General features: G+C 38.6%; 1 protein-coding gene across 1 annotated transcript in view; it reads left to right on the forward strand.

Moving 5' to 3' along the window:
* Positions 1-3,790: 3,790 nt before the first annotated feature.
* The window catches only part of LOC123980196 (zinc finger protein 431-like), a 49,677-nt gene continuing 35,183 nt past the window's right edge, over positions 3,791-18,284 (forward strand). The window contains exon 1 of the mRNA XM_046064458.1: positions 3,791-3,950. Within this exon, the coding sequence (XP_045920414.1) occupies positions 3,882-3,950 (69 nt within the window). The 5' untranslated portion in view covers positions 3,791-3,881. The remainder of the gene's footprint in view (positions 3,951-18,284) is intronic.

Here is an 18,284-nt window from a genome sequence, read left to right on the forward strand (position 1 = left end):
GCCCCCCCCCCCCCCCCCCCCCCCCATTATACTTTCTGTGAATATGATCCAATTAATGTCATTTCCATCCTGTATAGCAGAGGTCACTAAAAGGCGGACCGGATCTGGACCCAGCTGCCGTCCTCTCCGGACCGCCGACCTGCAGCCAATTTATTATTGAGAATTACTACCTTGTGACGGAGCGTTTCTTTTTTAACCCGCGCAGCTTTTCTAGCATTTACTGTACTGGTTTAGCAGCACAGGAAACTCACAGACCCAATGCTGACTGGCAGGACAAACTAGAGCTCACGTTTCTCACTGAACAAGAGGAAGTAGGGAAGTGGTAGAGAATGAAAGAGAAGAGGAGGCGTTACAGCTGTTCATATGTTAAAATGTATTCAGTGTTTATTATAAAATTGGTTAAGACTGCACTTCATCACTTGAAGCTACACATTTTATTTTTTTCTGAAATTAAGCACTTTATATCATTATCCCTCCAGTTTAATGTGAAAAAAACTACATTCATCAAGTCTGACCCAATATGATAAATAATGTTGTATGTGATTCTCATAACAAGACTTCACAGCCTCTCTTCAGGTAGGACTCTCATACTGCAACACTTGTTTTTGTAAAGAGAGAAACTGACAGGATAAAGTCGCTAACCTGCCTGTCAGCTCGTTTCAGTGGATTTACCCTAAAGGCGTTAATATGTGTGCACTCCAAATGTAGGCGCGGCTAGCTTAATCGCCGTCTCACAAATGAGTGACAGAAACAGGCCGTTAACGTTACCTCAAAAGAAAAGTGGTTGTTTCAAGTCGGATGCCAGAGCGTGCGAGCTTACAGCAGCGCCCACAAACCACAATGTTCGAGGTCTGAAACGTTTTTATGAAATGTGTAAAACTATTTTCGGGTCATTGTGAGACTATGGCGGAGCAAATTAGACCGTGGCGGGCCGCCATGGTCTCGTTAATGAATGGGAAACACTGGGATTACAAAAAATCAATTCAAGTTTTAGGTGTTGAAGCCTGTTACTGATGTTTAGTGACCTATTTGTTATTTAACTTTCTTATATGTATAACTATTGAAGTTGTTATAAATTATAGATTTAAAATTTAAACTACGCATTAAAAGCATCAAGTTTCAGTTATTTTTCCTTTTAAAACGAAGCTGCTGCTGTTTAATCACTCACAGCTGTTCCTCACCTTCCTAAAGTGTTATACAGAGACATACAGTCAATACATGTGTATTTTCATGTATTTATGTCTCTTGCCACATTGTCACTGTTAATTTAAGCAGACCACCATGTTTCCTGACCCTCATCAAAGCGCTGTGAGAATCTAAACAGACCCATAAAAGTCAGTCTGGCTTTAGTTTCACTGAGCAGATGTTGTTTTACAGCAGCAGATACTGAAAGGAAACAAATCAAACCATTAAAAACACACATGTACAGGTATTCTCAATGATAAAGTCAGTCTGCTGACGGTAAACGGTGGAGAGATTAGAAAACCAAGTCAAGTTAATGACCTCAGTAATGTAGAGTGGATGAAACTAAATATAAACCACGTGTGTGGAGAGCAGATCTCAGTGGACTCAGGTCCAGGCCTGCAGAGAGGAAACACAGTCAGAAATGCTTCAGTAGCTTTTTAAATCTCCTCACCTGCCCCAAGTCTTTCATAGAGGAGTGAAAAGAGGCGCTCGCTGTTGAACGTGCCAAAGAGGAGTTTATCATTTTTTATTTTTCAGGTGCATTGACACAACATTCAGTCTAATTTACAATAATTTGTGTTTTGTTTGTTTTCCACACTGACTTCTGCTGGGACCGAATGGAGAGTCTCAGTGTTGAGAAATGTGTGTGAGCAGCTGTAGAAACTGTAAATGGTAGCTCATTATCACTGCTGTGTGTGTGTGTGAATGACTCTTTGGGTGGAAGCAGCCAGAGACCCCACTGTCTTTGGTAGATGTCTGTGAAGATTCTCAGTCATCCAGGTCATAGTTATCCAACGAAGGTTAAAGTCAAGGGCAACTGGACTTGGTTGAAGATACTGGAAGACGTTTCGTCCCTCATCCAAAGGACTTCTTCAGTATTTGGTAGAAATACACTGTCTAAAACAGTAGGTATTTCCAAATTAATGTATCCGTGTCACTCCCTGTATGTCTCTTCTAATAATGTTAAAAAACCAACTTCCACAAACTACTTCTTCAATACTGGAAAATTATATTTACCCACAACTTTTCTCCCTGTGGATCCACTCTGTGGAATAACAGGGTTATTACAGTTAACAGAAAATCACTGTTAAAGATTGATTGGTATGAGAAAAGGTGTTTGTGATATATTATCTTGAGTCTTGTAATTAATGAATTTAACACATGATTTAAAAAAAAGTGTAATAACACATTTATTAGTGATAATTTTTTTTCTATGGTTTTTTTATATATATTACGACAGAGGACTGTGTGTACAGGTTCCAAGTATTGAAACCGTGTCCATAGATAAACCACATCTCAAATTCATCAAACGGCCCATCTCCCCCAAAATCAAAGGAACTCACTGAAGAATAAATTATAAAAACCAATCCAGTTGCTGATTTCTTAAAAGAAGGTTCAAATTTGAGGTAGCGCCCTGTGTATTTTGAGAGGCAGCTGAGGAGACCTGGGAATACATGGTTTTTTGTTTGTTTTTAAATGTCCCATGTCAAAAAACTTCTGGTCTGATCTACATAATTAAGATTGATGATTTCCTGATTGGGGCGGCACGGTGGTGGTTAGCACTGTCACCTCACAGCAAGAAGGTCGTGGGTCCAAACCCCAGGTTGCCCCGGCCCTTCTGTGTGGAGTTTGCATGTTCTCCCCGTGTCTGTGTGGGTTCTTCCTCCCACCGTCCAAAAACGTGCAGGCTAGGTTGATTGGTTACCCTATATTGTCCTTAGGTGTGTCCTGCGATGGACTGGCGATCTGTCCAGGGTGTACTCCGCCTTGCGTCCGATGCCCCCGCGATCCTGTACGCAGGGTAAGCTGTTGACAATGGATGGATGGATTTCCTGATTTTGGGACAACATAGATCCGTCCTCATCTGATCTATATGATTGTTCTGATGGGTAAATATCACATCCATGGTAGTAAGTGGAAATCTCCTAAGCCTTATTTTTCATGGTTTGTGAACGATTTTAAACTCTCCCCTGCATTAAACTCTGCACCTAAACGAGGCTTTGTTTTGTTTTCTATAGCCGTTTTGCCTAAGTAGTACCCCCTCCTTTTCTTTTCTTTTTATCTATGTATTTTCTGGATTTATAAGGTTTTTTTTCTTCCTGTACGAGAGTTTTGAATGTAATCTTGTCAATAAAAAAAGGAAACATTTATAGGCCTATCAGGTACTATGCCTTGCAAAAGTTGGCTTTTTAACCTATTTTGTTACATTACAGCCTTTAGTTCAATGTTTTTTTAATCTGAATTTTATGTGATGATCAGAACACAATAGTTGGTGACGTGAAATGAGAAAAATATATACAAAAAACTATTTTTTTGACAAAGAAACTGAAAATTTGCATGTGCATATGATGCATTGTTTTATTTGAATGACATTAACAGAAGCATTACGACACGTCATTGTACCTGAGTATAATAACAATAAAGATCATTCAAATCTGACTTCAGTAAAATCAGCAGTCTGACGCGCTAAACCAACTTCAGCAGCTACAGAGAAGCTGCTTTGTTTCAAACAGGCTGTGAATCTGCTGCCTGAGCAACGGTAACTAAGGGGCGGGGCGAGACGCCGTGACATCGCGAGAACACTCCGCGGGATCCCGCAGCGCTCCTGTATCTCAGCCTGAAGACCTCCGAGACCAGAATCCAGACTCGGTCCAGGAGAACACGGTCCACCAGTCACAGCGGAGACCTGCAGGACGATGGCGAACCAGAACCCGGACCACAGGAGCCAAACAGCAGCCTCGTGCTCTGATAGCACCGATGTTCAGGTCAGTGTTCATGACTTCATCACGAGACTAAAGACACGAGGAAGAGTCTCGAGGGTCCGTGTATCATCCGTTCATTCTGTTGTTAGAGATCAGAGCCTGAAAACCCGCTCCAGGGTTTGTGTTGACGTGGTTTGATTTCCAAAGTGTCTCCGTGATTCCTGTTTTCATCTTGAAGAGAGGAAGCTGAAAGAAAAACTCACGAGCGTTTCTCTTTTCTTTGTGCTGTGAGTTTTCCCGCGCGGCGCATGCGCGGTGCAGCCCGTGTTGTGTCTGGAGCGCGCAGCAGAAACAATGCTGGTGAAAAGTGAAGCAGAGTCATTATATTTCCTCGTGTGTTGGTGAGTTTATCACAGTGACAAACAGTCTGCCTGCGTTATTATTCTCTGAATGACCTGAGACAGGAACGAACATGAGCTGCAGTTACTTCAGCTGTTTCTAAACAACAATTTATTTATTTTATCAGTTACATGCTTTCAATGGTAATCTAATACAACCTGCACAACAGCTTGATCAAAATGTGTGACAATCAGTAATCCTGTTAAATAATAGTGATGAAAAGTTTGACCAAAACAATCCTGATTGTGATCATTACCATAATCAAGCAGCTGTAGCTGCCATGTAATGCAGTGGGTTTGATGACTGACCTGAATATTTTATTACAGCAGGCTGTAACTGGTGGTTGAATGTTTATATTGATACCATAGAAAGCCCCTTTATGCCCTGTCTTTCACAGCCAAGCAAAAATTTCCTCACATTTCAATGATTTGTTTGACACATTGCTGTGAAGCTGGTTTTGTTTCTTTTCTGGAAAATGAACACTTTGATTTTGGGTTAGTTGATTGTCAGGGTCCAGATTGACAGGAGTTTGTGTGTTGCTGTAACCGCCCCACTTCAAGTTATTTTATGTCCCTTCTGGTTTATCATTGTGATCTGGTTGGAAATCTGACACGACCCCCATAAGGTTTTTTTTTAAGACAAAGACCCCCCGATCTGCACATCACTAGAACCCACCTATGCAGCACATCTTACTGAGTATTGTGCACATTAAATAGCAGTGAAAGTAACGCAAAAGCAATTTGCAATTTTGACACTCAATTATGAGAAACATTAAATTAAAATCTAATGTTTTTCTAAAGTTAAAAGGTGAGTACATATATGGGAGAGGTCCTGTATTTATATGGTATGCTTTTATGCTTCAACCTTTTGTGTGTAAAAAAATAAATAAAAATAATAATAAATAAATAAATTACAACTTACATTTATGAAGAAGACAAAGATTTGTTACAAATCACATGACTGTGAGAACAGCGAACTTTTACAAGTGACGAACTGTATTGTTCTGCATAACAACAAGGAGACAGTATATCATTGGGGTTTTTTGGGGGGCGGGGTTGTTTTTATTCAGTGTCCCATGCTTCAGACATGAATAAATCAGTTCAGTTCAACTTTTAGACTCCGAGTCTATTAGATAAACATGCAACATTATATACCCACAACACATCTTAAAATAAAAAAAGGACAAACTAAATTTGAATTAAACATTTGCGCTTTTTTAAACTAAAAGACCAGTTCTTCAGGTATCTGCAGGTAACAACAACTGACTAGATAATATAGGATTATTGTCATCACTAAACTGAAGTGGAAACAGCTATTGATAAGACATGTTTTTGATATTTATTTTGGTTAAATTGCTTTGTTAATCGAGTAATAGGCAACTTTTCTTTCTTTGATGTCTGTGGAACATATGCTGTGTTCCAGATATCCAACCAACCTCAAAGCGTTTCAGGTGCATGACGCTAAATGTAAATCAGTGTAAATGTCATCAGTTGGTAATCAAAAGCTTGGGTAGAGAAGATGACTTTCAGAGATTGTTTACCATCACCAGCTACCTAATAACATTTACAATGTGTGCTTCCATGGGAGCTGCCATTGTTGTGCGACGTCATTCGGCAGCTGCTCGTGAAGTTGGGTATTTAATTTTTCCTCTAACTTCACATGTAGTAGTGTAGTTTTACAGTACTTTTCTAGGATGTCGGAAATTTCCCTGTTCTGAGTTGCCTGGAATGGAGCAAGAGCCCACAAGGTTCAAGCTTGACTAATGCATTAGCACCTGTGACAACCAACTGTAGGTGTGTTTCCACAGAGGGGTCTAGAGTGGCACTGACCTCTATAGGAACTTGATTTGCAACTTTTTCTGGTTGACATGATTGCTGTTTTGAAAACTTGGAATTACTTTAAAATCTATTCAAAATTGTGTTTTGCCCTATTTGGCATGATTTCCAAAGTGTTTTTTGGTCCTCTACAAAATCGCAAAGCATCCGTATTTATATTTCCGTAATAATACACAAGCGAACTTTGACTGATTAATTCATTAATTTTATGAAAAATCACGTGGTGCGACAATCAACAAACAACCACTTTGGGACTTTTATGTTGAAATCCATTAGAAGACAGGAAGTTGAATAATGTACCATTTGCCAAGGACCCATTGAAACAGGAAGTATGTTTGTAACTCTCTCAAATCTGGAAAAATTTAAAATAGTAATAGCTGGTATGTAGTTGTCACTTTTGGATATCATGTGGTATGACCTCAGAAAAACAATATATTTCTACCAATATTTGTTTTGATTATAAATTCCATGGAGTCCTTTTTTAAGGAAGCTAGCTTGTTTTGTTCAGGTGGCCTTTTCTCTGCCTGTAAATTTTGACTAAATTTAGAAAATATCATGTGGTGCGACCAAATATCATGCGACTGTTGAAAAGTGGTTTCCATGATTGCCAATTTAGTTTTTGTCCTTTTTATATCCAATTTATGATGTTTACATATAAAGTACCTTTTATTGTAGTATAATTTGGAATAGATTTTTCTGCAATTCAGATTCAACAACCCCAATTCCAGTGAAGTTGGGACGTTGTGTAAAACGTAAATAAAACCAGAATACATTCACTTGCAAATCCTTTTCAACCTATATTCAATTTAATACACTATAAAGGCCAGATATTTAATGTTCAAACTGATTAACTTTATTGTTTTTGGCACATATTCACTCACTTTAAATTTGATGCCTGCAACACTTAAAAAAAAAAAAAAAAGCTGCACAAAAAACTACTTTATCTTAGGTTTACACTGGTCTAATTAGTGTCAGCTGCTTCTAGATAGCTCGCTCCACCATGACCTCTCACTGTCTTTCTCTCTTTGTCTGTTGCTATAGAAACGGAGGGGACTCAAACGTCACAGCTGTCAGCACTGTGACAAATCCTTCACAAGATCTGGATCTTTAAAGGTTCATCAGAGAGTTCACACTGGAGAGAAACCGTACAGCTGTGACCAGTGTGGGATAAATTTCGCTAGATCAGGTGAACTAAAAAAACACCAACGTGTTCACACTGGAGAGAAACCGTACAGGTGTGTGCAGTGTGGGAAAAGATTCTCTCAATCAAGTACCCTTCAAAAACATCTACGTATTCACACTGGAGAGAAACCTTACAGCTGTGGGCAGTGTGGAAAAAGTTTCACTACATCCAGTACCCTTGTAAAACACAGACTTGTTCACTCCGGAGAGAAACCGTACCGGTGTGAACAGTGTGGGAAAGCTTTCACTGCATCAGGTAACCTAAAACTCCATCAACATGTTCACACCGGCAAGAAACCATACTGTTGTGAACAATGTGGGAAACGTTTCTCTCAATTAGGTGGCCTAGAAACACACAGACGTCTTCACACCGGTGAGAAACCGCACTGGTGTGAAACATGTGGGAAAACCTTTACTAATCTTAGTAGCCTTAAACACCACCAACGTCAACGTCACGCTGCTTAGTTTTGGGAAAAGAGCCAAGCGAGCTGTTTCCTCCTGCCTCCTACTCATGCTGTCTCTGTAATAAGCCTGAATGTAAACCTCTTCTAGAAAAATCCAGTGCTGGTTTGAATGGACCTCTGTGCACTAACTCATAAAGGCTGATAAGACTGGGGGCCAATCTGGTGGAGCAGCAACTGTTTCAGTAGGGTCTGTGGCTGTGGATCAATAGTGTTTGTACTGGCTGACCAGCATCTACTCTGCTGACAAACTGAAGCATAGCCCTTGTCAATTCTTTATATATATACTGGAGTTATATTAATGTTCTCAGCAGCATCTGGCCCTTTCAAACTGGCTCCCCCTAGTTTTCAAATGTAAAATACTATGTATACTTTGCCATGACTGAATATGTGATGGTTATTAAATGAAGTATGTCCAAATTAAACAGTCTGCCCTGCTAATCAACATTTTAATCACTGTCAATCCACTATTTTCCATCTTGCATTAGTCCAGAGTTGTAACTAAACGTCAACTGAGAAACAGATGATCAGATGAGGAGTGCACTGCACAGTAACTTAACATCAGGCTGCTGTTATGGGCCGACATCAGACTTTGAGAGGCGAGAACAAGTTTACCTGACTGCTGTTTCTGAAAGTCACTCTCATTGAGTTTTCTTTCTCTTTTTGTGCACATCCTCTCATCGACGTTTCAGAATGGTTATAACGTGCTGTTTCACGTTAACAAAGAGTTTAATTTTCAAAGTGTTCGCGGATGTTGCAGATGTAAAGTTGCTAACAAAACGCGGAGCCCTAAAAGTCCAAAATTTACTCCAAAGGCGTGGTGGGAGCGAGGGTCTCGGTGTAGGTCAAAGTTCAGACAAGAATACGGGATTTGAACAAGAAGACGATAACATGAATTAATGGCGCAGCAGAAGCAGCTAGTTGGTAACCACAGGTCACACAAAAAAGGTTGAAAGCATAAAAGCATACCATATCCATACATGACCTCTTCCATATCTGTACTCACCTTTTAACTTTAAAAAAAACATTTCTACCAATATTTGTTTTGATTATAAAGTTAATGGAGTCCTTTTTGTAGGAAGCTAGCCTGTTTTGTTTAGGTGGCCTATTCTCTGCCTGTAAATTTTGACTAAATTAGAAAATATCATGTGGTGCGACTGTTGAAAAGTGTTTTCCATGATTGGCAATTTAGTTTTTGTCCTTTTTTTTTTTTTACTTGTTTTAAGTACTTTTATTGTAGTATAATTTGGAATAGATTTTTCTGCAATTTGACACACTTTTTCTTATATTTCAGAAACAACAAATTGTTTTTAGTCTTTGTACAATATCATGAGAAAATGCAAAAGAAATATTTATTTAGAGCTTGTAAATTGAAATTGTTGAAGTTGAACATGGGGTGGTGATGGTGCAGTGGATAAGACACATGCCTTTGGTGTGAGAGACCTGGGTTTGAATCCACTGTGAGAAGAGGCGTGCAACCTCTGACGTATATAACAATTGTAAATCGCTTTGGATAAAAGCGTCAGCTAAATGGTGTTGGTTTTTTTTTTTTTTTTTTAAGTGATGTTGGACAAATATGTAAATATGTTATTCCTTGCAGCTGAATAATCTTATCTTTAAAAATAAGCATTTTATTAATGTTTGTTTTCTATAAAGATCAATGCCCACATTGTTTTATTCTGTTTTCTTCTATTGTGTTTGTAGACATCCTCAATAAAAAGATGCATTAATCATGCTTGGTTTGTTCTTGTTTGTCTATTTGTGCCTGAAAGTGCGAACGTACTTATTTGTCGCCATTGTTGGGAGTAATGTGTTACAAAAGTAATGCAATTACATTTATGTCTTGCTTTTTGCTGTAACACAGTAGTATCACGCATTACTAAATAAAAATAGGTAATATTATACCCGTTACAATATCAGTAACGGATGTTTTTAACACATTTTAACCTGGTGTTTTGTTTTTCAATAGTTCACCTACACAGATGACAAACATTTCAGCAGCACAAAAACAAATCCATGAGTGAAAGAGTAGAGTTATTTGCTGTTGCGGGAATCAGACAGTTGAAATTGTAGGCAGGGTGCAAACTACAGGGGAGCTCGGCTCTCCTTAACAAGAAGGTAGCTCCCCTCATGTGTAAATTGATTTTTTTATTCATTTTTTTTTATTTTATAGACTGTTTTGTGCTTTTAATAAATTACTTTCCTGATCAGAGAGGCTGCTGTCAGTTCATCCTGACCGATCGAGTCGGGAGATTAAAATAAACAATGACATTATGCTGCTGTACTTTGTGTGTAAATACACACAGTGTCTTTCTTAATGGGGACATGATTCATCCTAATTCACCCAAACCACCCCCACCCACCCGCTACTTATCAGGTTATTTTATGACTAAGAGCCACCCGATCTGCGGATATAACTCTGCATATCACTAAAACCCACCTATTCAGTCACATCTTACTATCTGGATAATGCACACATTAAATAGCAATTAAAGTAACTCAAGAGTAATGCAAAGTTAGTGTAAAGCATTACAATTCAGAGAAAGTAATATTGTAATATAACTAATTACTTTCAAATGGCAGTAACTAGTAATCTATCAGAGATGGGGACTCGGACTCGAGTGCGACTTAAGTCGCGCTCACACACAGTGACTTCAGACTCTACTTGAGACGTGTCCTCAAAAGACTTCAGACTCGACTCGGACTCAAACGATGTTTATTTTTAGGAAACGTCTGATGAGCTTGCTGTTATTCCCCTCCCTGCGTTTCCTATAACCTGCCTACGTAACACGTAGGATCAGCTGTGCGTGGCCACACGTGGGAGAGGACAACCCGGCAGCTGCTCCGCCATTCATCATAAACTTTGGCTTTAAAACTTCATAAAACAAGACCAAAGAAAGACGCGCTGAACGTAAATAGGTTAGAAACCTGAGGTTAGTAAACCTGTTTCTCAGCATTGGCCATCTAACGTTAGCTTGCTTCTTGCTTTATCTACGACCTATGAGAGGTTATCTCCGACTGTCATTTGTTATGAATATTGGATGAGCGTGTGTTTACTTGCCAAACTTGTGGCAGTTCATTAATGTAATTATTTATGTCCCGCTGGCTGCCATCACATAAATTATTACCGCTGGCTGGAAAGAGGTTATAGGTTTATTGTTGATCATGTAACCTACAGTTTTATTTAGTTATAACTTACACTGGGTTTGAGAGTCTGGGGAGTGTGTTGACTTACAGTAGTTTATAAGCTGACATTAATTGTAGACGCATTGTATATTAGGCTACATGTTTGTGCTCTGTAAGTTAAAAACAGATAGGTTTAATGTTGATTATGCAACGTCATAGTTTTATTTAGTTAACGCTACACTGGGTTTAAGAGTCTGGGGAGTGTGTTGACTTACAGTATTTAATAAGCCGTCAATAATTGCATTGCACAACTTCCCCAACACTGATTAACACTAACTTGACCGCTGGAGCCTTACTAGTCCAAAAATGACATCAAGGGTTCTAGACCATTTTACTTGGGCATGTGCCCCATTAAAAAGGGTCTAGCGGTACCTATGGACAACAGTTAACTTTATATTCTGAGCAGCATGTATGTTGTTTTGACTGCATCTGCACACTGACCAGACCCTCCTCTCCCCAAAATCCTGCTGTACAGTGAGACCACTAGGGCTGTGAACCACCAGAGACCCACGATACGAAATGATCACAATACTATTGCCATGTCAAACATATTGTGATATTCTACAATATGGGATAAACGTACCTATTAAGCTCATGTACCCATTACATCACCAACTTTGAATTCAGATTATGTATAAAAAAAATAAAAAATAAAAAGTCTTATGTCATATTTGACATCTTAAAGTATGTGTTTGTTACTACATACCTTGTGTCATTTTAAGCCAATTGAATACTGAGATATGGATATCCGTATGTTAGTGCTTGCTGGTGGTTGAACCTTTATTATGGGTAAGTTTAACTTTTTATCTCATAATCAAGCTCATTAAGTAGTCATTTAATTCAAATTACGTAAAGAAAAAAATTCATATTTGTTACCTTAAACAATTTGTGTTTGATACCCCATGTAATTTTAAGCCAATCGGACAATTGAATACTGAAATATGGGTATCCTATGTTCAGCTGTTCAACTTTGATCAGAAGATAAGGCCCCTGTGTTCATAATTTTTAGATGTTTGAACCTTAATTATGGGTATGTTTAACATTTTATCGCATAATTAAGCGATTAATGTTTAGAAATATGCATAGTATTTCTTGTGTCTTAGATGTGGGGGGAAAAGTTACAGGAAAATTAAAAGCCTGATCAAAAAGCATGGGTATTGCATAGGTGTGCCTTAGGATGGCCACAATAAAAGGCCACTCTAATGTGCAGTTTCATCACACAGCCCAATGCCACAGATATCGCAAGTTTTGAGGGAGCACACAATTGGGATGCTGACTGCAGGAATGTCCACCAGAGCTGGTCCCCTGAATGTTCTAGATGAGGACACCCAGACACCCCATTTATATATTTTAGCATTGAATATTTAATCAAAATAGTGTTAATATCTTTTGGTCTTGGTTCTCATGAACCCAATATTGTGAATCGTGCATGTGAGCTAAGTGTATCATCACACCCCTAATCTGAACCCCTATGTCCCCACCACTTTTCAACAGAAAGTGACTTACTTGATTCATTTTATATTATCAGATTAAAAACACACCCCAAACATCTGTGGTGTATTAAATATGAATGTTTTCTAATAAAATGTTTTATTACATTCAAGTAACTTCGTTAATAATAATTTCTCAGGTTTAAATTCATACAGATTTTCTATTATACAGCAGTTAAATTTCATCCAAGGTGGTATTAAAAAAGGTCTTATAAATTCTTAAATTTAACTTGGAGAATCCTGGAAGTACTCTGATAAAACTGTTTAGTCGCACATGTATGTAATTTCTGCTCTTTCCCAATGTGGCAGGGGATTAACCAGATCTGATCTCTTACACGTGGTGCAACAGTATGCGCAGGCAAATGATCTGAATCTATTAAATAGTATTATGCTCACTACTATGACTGACATTAAATAAGATGCTTGGGTCACCCCTACACACACACACACACACACACACACACACACACACACACACACACACACACACACACACACACACACAGGCTCACCTCGGACCACTAACCCAGGCTATGTGGTGAATTGTTTTCCTCCTTGTGTTTGAGACTAAACCATTAATTTTCTGTCTGAGTTGCAGAGATAACAGTTTAACACAATTTAATAACAGACGCATGTAACTAGTTTGTATCACATTTTGAATGCACTGGCTTAAAAGGTCTGAGATGTAAATGCTCCGTAAATGCTCCGAACTTGTAAAGCGCCTTTCTAGTCTTTTCGACCACTCAAAGCGCTTTTACACTAAATCTGCATTCACCAGTCGTACACATTCACACACTGAGCCTAAAGACAGAAATGTCAAATGTCACAACCATCCCCGGTCTCCCCCGTACTACACAAAACGCTTGAATGTCCCTTCAATCTGAATGAAATAATCCATTTTAATCACTTGTTGCTTGATTCTACTAAATTAGTATTTGTTATTGACTTTTTACCTTTCACATAAAACTTATTTCAATTATTCCTACAAAGTCTTTTGTTAAATAAACAATCGTTTTCAATAAGACAAACTCTTGTGAGCTTATTTGGAACAGGGCTGTGCTTAAAGGGTACCGAAATGTACCCAATAAGCACAGCCAGACTTTTTACATTTAAAGATGAATATCTTCTTTTAAAATTCCAAAAGCATGAAATTAAGTTAAATATTAGTGTACGAGAGATTAATATTTCACTTGAACATCCCTCTCCTACTAAAATCAATAGCTGATCTTCTAAAAATGTCTAAATGTAGATTTTGGTGAGCTTAAAAGGTACGTTTACACTATTTTAATTAACTTTTTTCCAACTTTAAATTAAGTCCTCAGAGGAAAACTTTGTCAGCATCTGTCTGATATGGGCCACATTTAAACAATAATGTGAACTGTCAAACAAAAAAAATTGGAGTTGAGCATTAAGGCCTGCAGTCTGAGTGTCAAACTTTCCTCAACTTTAAGCTTCACTTCTCTGTAGAGATCGAGTACGGCTGTGTCCCTGAAACAAATCTGTTCCAATGTCTTTAGCAAGAAACAAAAGCCCTCATTTTCCAGAACGTTGTATGGACGCAGGTATTTGCACCACAAGTAGGTGATAGGTTATTTTCTTTGCTCGCTCTGAATTGGTCGGTGGCTTTGTCAAACAGTGTCCAGTGTTGGTTGATTTTTCCATGGAGCTAGTTTAGCATTAGCTTTACCGTGCTTGGCTAATGGTCTCTCTGGATGGTGGCTTGTGAGATGAACCCTCATGTTCTTGGTATTTTATTATCATCCCACACTCCTACAGCACCATCTAGTGGACTGAAAAAACGACTGACAATTATAATACCAAAAAGTTAAATTCTCATGTGCAATTTATATAATAAATTGTACTATATTTATACTATACTGTATTATTTTTCTCCACCCCTGGAGGCCACACCTCCCACCCTCACCCCTCTGCTGGATGGAGAGCCAGGCTGTTCCTACTGATTCAGTCTGTTTTAATGATTCCTGATCCACTTTTTTCACAACCCTCTTTAGGTCAATGAGCTGATTATTTGTTTATGAACCATCTCCTTTTCATGTTGTTTAGTTTTTATTCCTTGAAAAAAAATGTTTTTAGTATTTTGTCACTGTCCAATAATAAGTTATTTCTCAGTTAATTTCTTTGTAAATAAAATAAACATAAATAAACATTCCCATCAGTGTGTTCAAATGTAAAAAATAAATCAAATGTTCAGTTTATCATCAAGTAAGACGAAGAAAATAAGCAAATCTTCATAACTGAGAAGCTGGAACCTCAGCATGATTCCCGTTTTGTTTTTTAAAGTGAGTGAATGATCAAAATAAATGTTTTTTGTGTCAATTTAATTCTGTAAATCAATTATTTCTCTCTCGCTCTCTCCTGCTCTGAGTGTTGAATGTTTAGTTATTCTTCTGCCTCCTTTAGTGATAATGGTACATATAATAAGTGGAGTTTATCTGTCACGTTGGAGGCCTGGTGAAACTCCATGGTTACCTGCTGTTAGACGTCCCCAAGCAGTCGTGCAGACCGACCTGAGGTAGCTCCTGTTAGCTGCTCCTGAGCACGAATCCAGAACTGGAGAAAGACCGAGGAGGAGATTCACCTCTGACACCAGAGAGCCTCTGAGAAAAAAAAGCCTCCAAAGTCACGCTGGATGAAATATTATTTCTGTGAGCTTCATGTTTTCTTGTTATTGTAGTGAAACATATTTAATCTTTATTTTATATCTGTATTCACAGTATATTTTATTGGCTCCACACAGTTTTATTTCCTGAACGCTGTTTGCTTTCTGTTTCACTTGCTTCCACAAAAGCTTCCTCACAGCCACTGTCAGACTCGTGGCACAGGAACCGTGACATTTCAGCGGGTAACGGTGTAGAGTAAGGCATGTTGTGGTTAGCTTAACATGCTGCATGCAAGTGTAACTTAAAGTTACTGTAACGTTAACTACATGATACCCACAGGTTTCCACCTGCCCTTAAAAACTCTTGAATTCAAAGGAGGTTGAAACATGTGCAACCTTACCCATTATAAGTTGTTATGAAAGCCACACATATATTTTACTCACTAACGTTAGATCATTATGATATAAAAATATGAGTTTTTGACTTTTGACACTAAATGTTTATTGCAAATTATCCAGCATTCAGTCAGCAAAGACAACAATAAATATTCAGAACAGAACACATTACATTCACAGCACAAAGAATAAAAGCAGCTTTCTCTATTTGGTTGTTCTAATGCAACATGATGGCTAAAACATGTGTCCTGTTCAAGTATCTTTATATTTTCCATAGCGGTAAATGGGTCAGTAATAAATACTTTTAAATTAAAAAGAAAAAAACCTTATCAATGATTTTTTTATACCTTCATTAGAATGATAATTAGAAATACTGTATGTTTTCATTTAAAATCATCTTATGATAGTAGTCATGTCTTGTGGGAAAACAGTGAACATAGTAAATTATACGTTTACTTATATTTATATTCTTACATATTCAACAGTTGTGGATCCCATTTACCCGAGAGACTGGCGCCAACCCAGAGACCCATCTGATCTGATCTAAGCAGCAGCTTAGATAAAGATCTAGATTTGGATGTAACCAACCAATTTATTTTCTCATTATTTATGTTTTTATTACCGCATTTTGTTAAAATTGTTTGTAATTTTATTTATAATGATATTTTATCAATAATTCCTTTATATTTTCATCATGTTGTATTATCTTAAGTTGTCTATGTTGTAATCCTTTTTCTTAATAAAATCTTTATATTTAATTTGTTTGGACGGATTACCATTTATGAGAACCTGTTATGTTTGAGTAAAAACAGTCTCTATTCTGAACCACTATTCTGTTGTCTATTAGATGTAGATATGTAGTCATTCAAAAGCTGTGTATTTGGTCTGTGGTTAGACGTCTATTAACTTTTCACTGTCAGCCCAAATTCAACCTTGTTTTAGCCTGGAGGTCTGGGCTCTGTTTAGACGTCTATTAGGCGTCTTTTAACCGTGAAATTGCTTGCTGGGTTAAGCGAAACAAAACGGTCCCCAGCGGATCGATCAGCGCATCTCTATCTGTAGAAGATGAGTTCCAGTCCAATAAGCTCTTAAACAAGCTACCAAACAAGCAAGGTGAGGTTATAATAACAGAGTGGGCTCATAGAATCTTTTGTCATGATTAATTTATTAAGGACTCAGCATCATCTGTAGTAAAGACAGAAGAATCAGTTCATCCAGTGTTTAAAGAGCATAAAACAGCCCTGCAGCCTGCTGGAGCTCCACAACTACTGACGGATTTTAACTGGTTTTCTGCTACCGGACTCCTGTAAGGGGGAAAGCAAGCAGTGGACTAAACCACACTCACCGTCCCGTCCCCGTCGTGATTTCCGCCTCTGGCCCCAGCTGATGCGACACCCGCGATTGTAATCATGAGCACGTCGTGCTGTGAGTCCAGACAGTAACGTTATCGCGGCCCTCCAGTTGTTGGGGAGGCACGACTGCTGATTACACACCTGATTCACGCTCCCTCGGGTTCCTCCCTGTCCTGTTTAAGTGGCAGCCCGACATCCTGTCCTCGCCGGATCATTGGCCCAATCCCAATGTCCCCCCTAAGTCCTAAACCCTGAACCCTGAAGAGGCTGTGAGGGCTCAAAATGCTGTAAACAGGAACGGGACGGCCATTTGCCACTTTATCACGTTAACTTGACGACACTGAAACATGTTGCACACTTTTATCTTGTGTGGGTTTTTTTTTGAGTCCTGCAGGCTATATAGGTTTTTTGTTTGTTGTTTTTTGTGGGGTTCATCAATGGTGATAAATGATTTTAAGTATGTATTTATGAACGTTTAGAGTCTTATTTTAATAGTATAAGTATCATTCTTTGGCATACTGTAAATAGCCTCTATGTGGTGATAACCGCGTTTGATCAATGAGCACAGCAAAGTGTCTGAAAAGGACCTAAAGAGGTGGATGCAGAATTCGGCTGCCTGTCGAGATTTGCATCCACCTCGTTCCTCAGCATTAATGGTCGTTATCACTTCTCGGCAGGCAGGCGACACCTGACCCGTCAGAAACCGGCACTCCTCTTCAAACCTCCTGGGTCAAACTGCCCTGCCAGTTCTCTGGCCAGTCTGCTCGCCTGCTTCTCTGCATGCACCGACCCCCCGCCAGCAACTACCTGCTCAACCTCTTTGTCTGAGTAAATTACTGAAAATCAGTCAGAGCGTCACGTCTGTTTCTGGGTCTTATCTGAATCGTGACACTGGTAGAGTTTTGTAATATAAACGTCTTAAAAATGAAGGGGGTAGATTTTTTCCAGCGAAGCAATAACGCAATACACAGCAGAGAATATAAAAATATTCTCTTTCTGAAACAAGCTGTAGTTGCTCCTGCCTCTTTAAGCAAATGACCACATGTAGAGAAGAGAGAAAAAATGTTCTAACTGGAGAACCAGGGCGAATATAAGGTTTTGGCTCCCGGGGATTAAAAAAAAAACCTTTTCCCTCATTATTTGAAATTTCTATGACAGAAATTCAGCATAATAGGTCCCCTTTAACTGGAGCGACTAAAATGACAGTTTGAACACAGATGTGTTGGAGAAAACTTGAGTGAACGATTTGCTGGTGTTTTTTTGGAGATTTACCTTTTTGTGATTATCTGTTTTCTGTGCAAACTCCGGAGAGACCACATCACTAGAAATACTGCGGCCTTTTGTCTGTGACGCTTACTGTGTTACTGTGTGTTGGCTCATGAGTCAGTCCAGAACACAAGACAATCATAGAAGCAAATCAGGGTCATTAATATTTTGAACTTGTGAAATGAAATTCACATCGATTCTCTCTGATCT

Source organism: Micropterus dolomieu, linkage group LG12 (assembly GCF_021292245.1).
Source record: "Micropterus dolomieu isolate WLL.071019.BEF.003 ecotype Adirondacks linkage group LG12, ASM2129224v1, whole genome shotgun sequence".
Classification (NCBI taxonomy): domain Eukaryota; kingdom Metazoa; phylum Chordata; class Actinopteri; order Centrarchiformes; family Centrarchidae; genus Micropterus; species Micropterus dolomieu.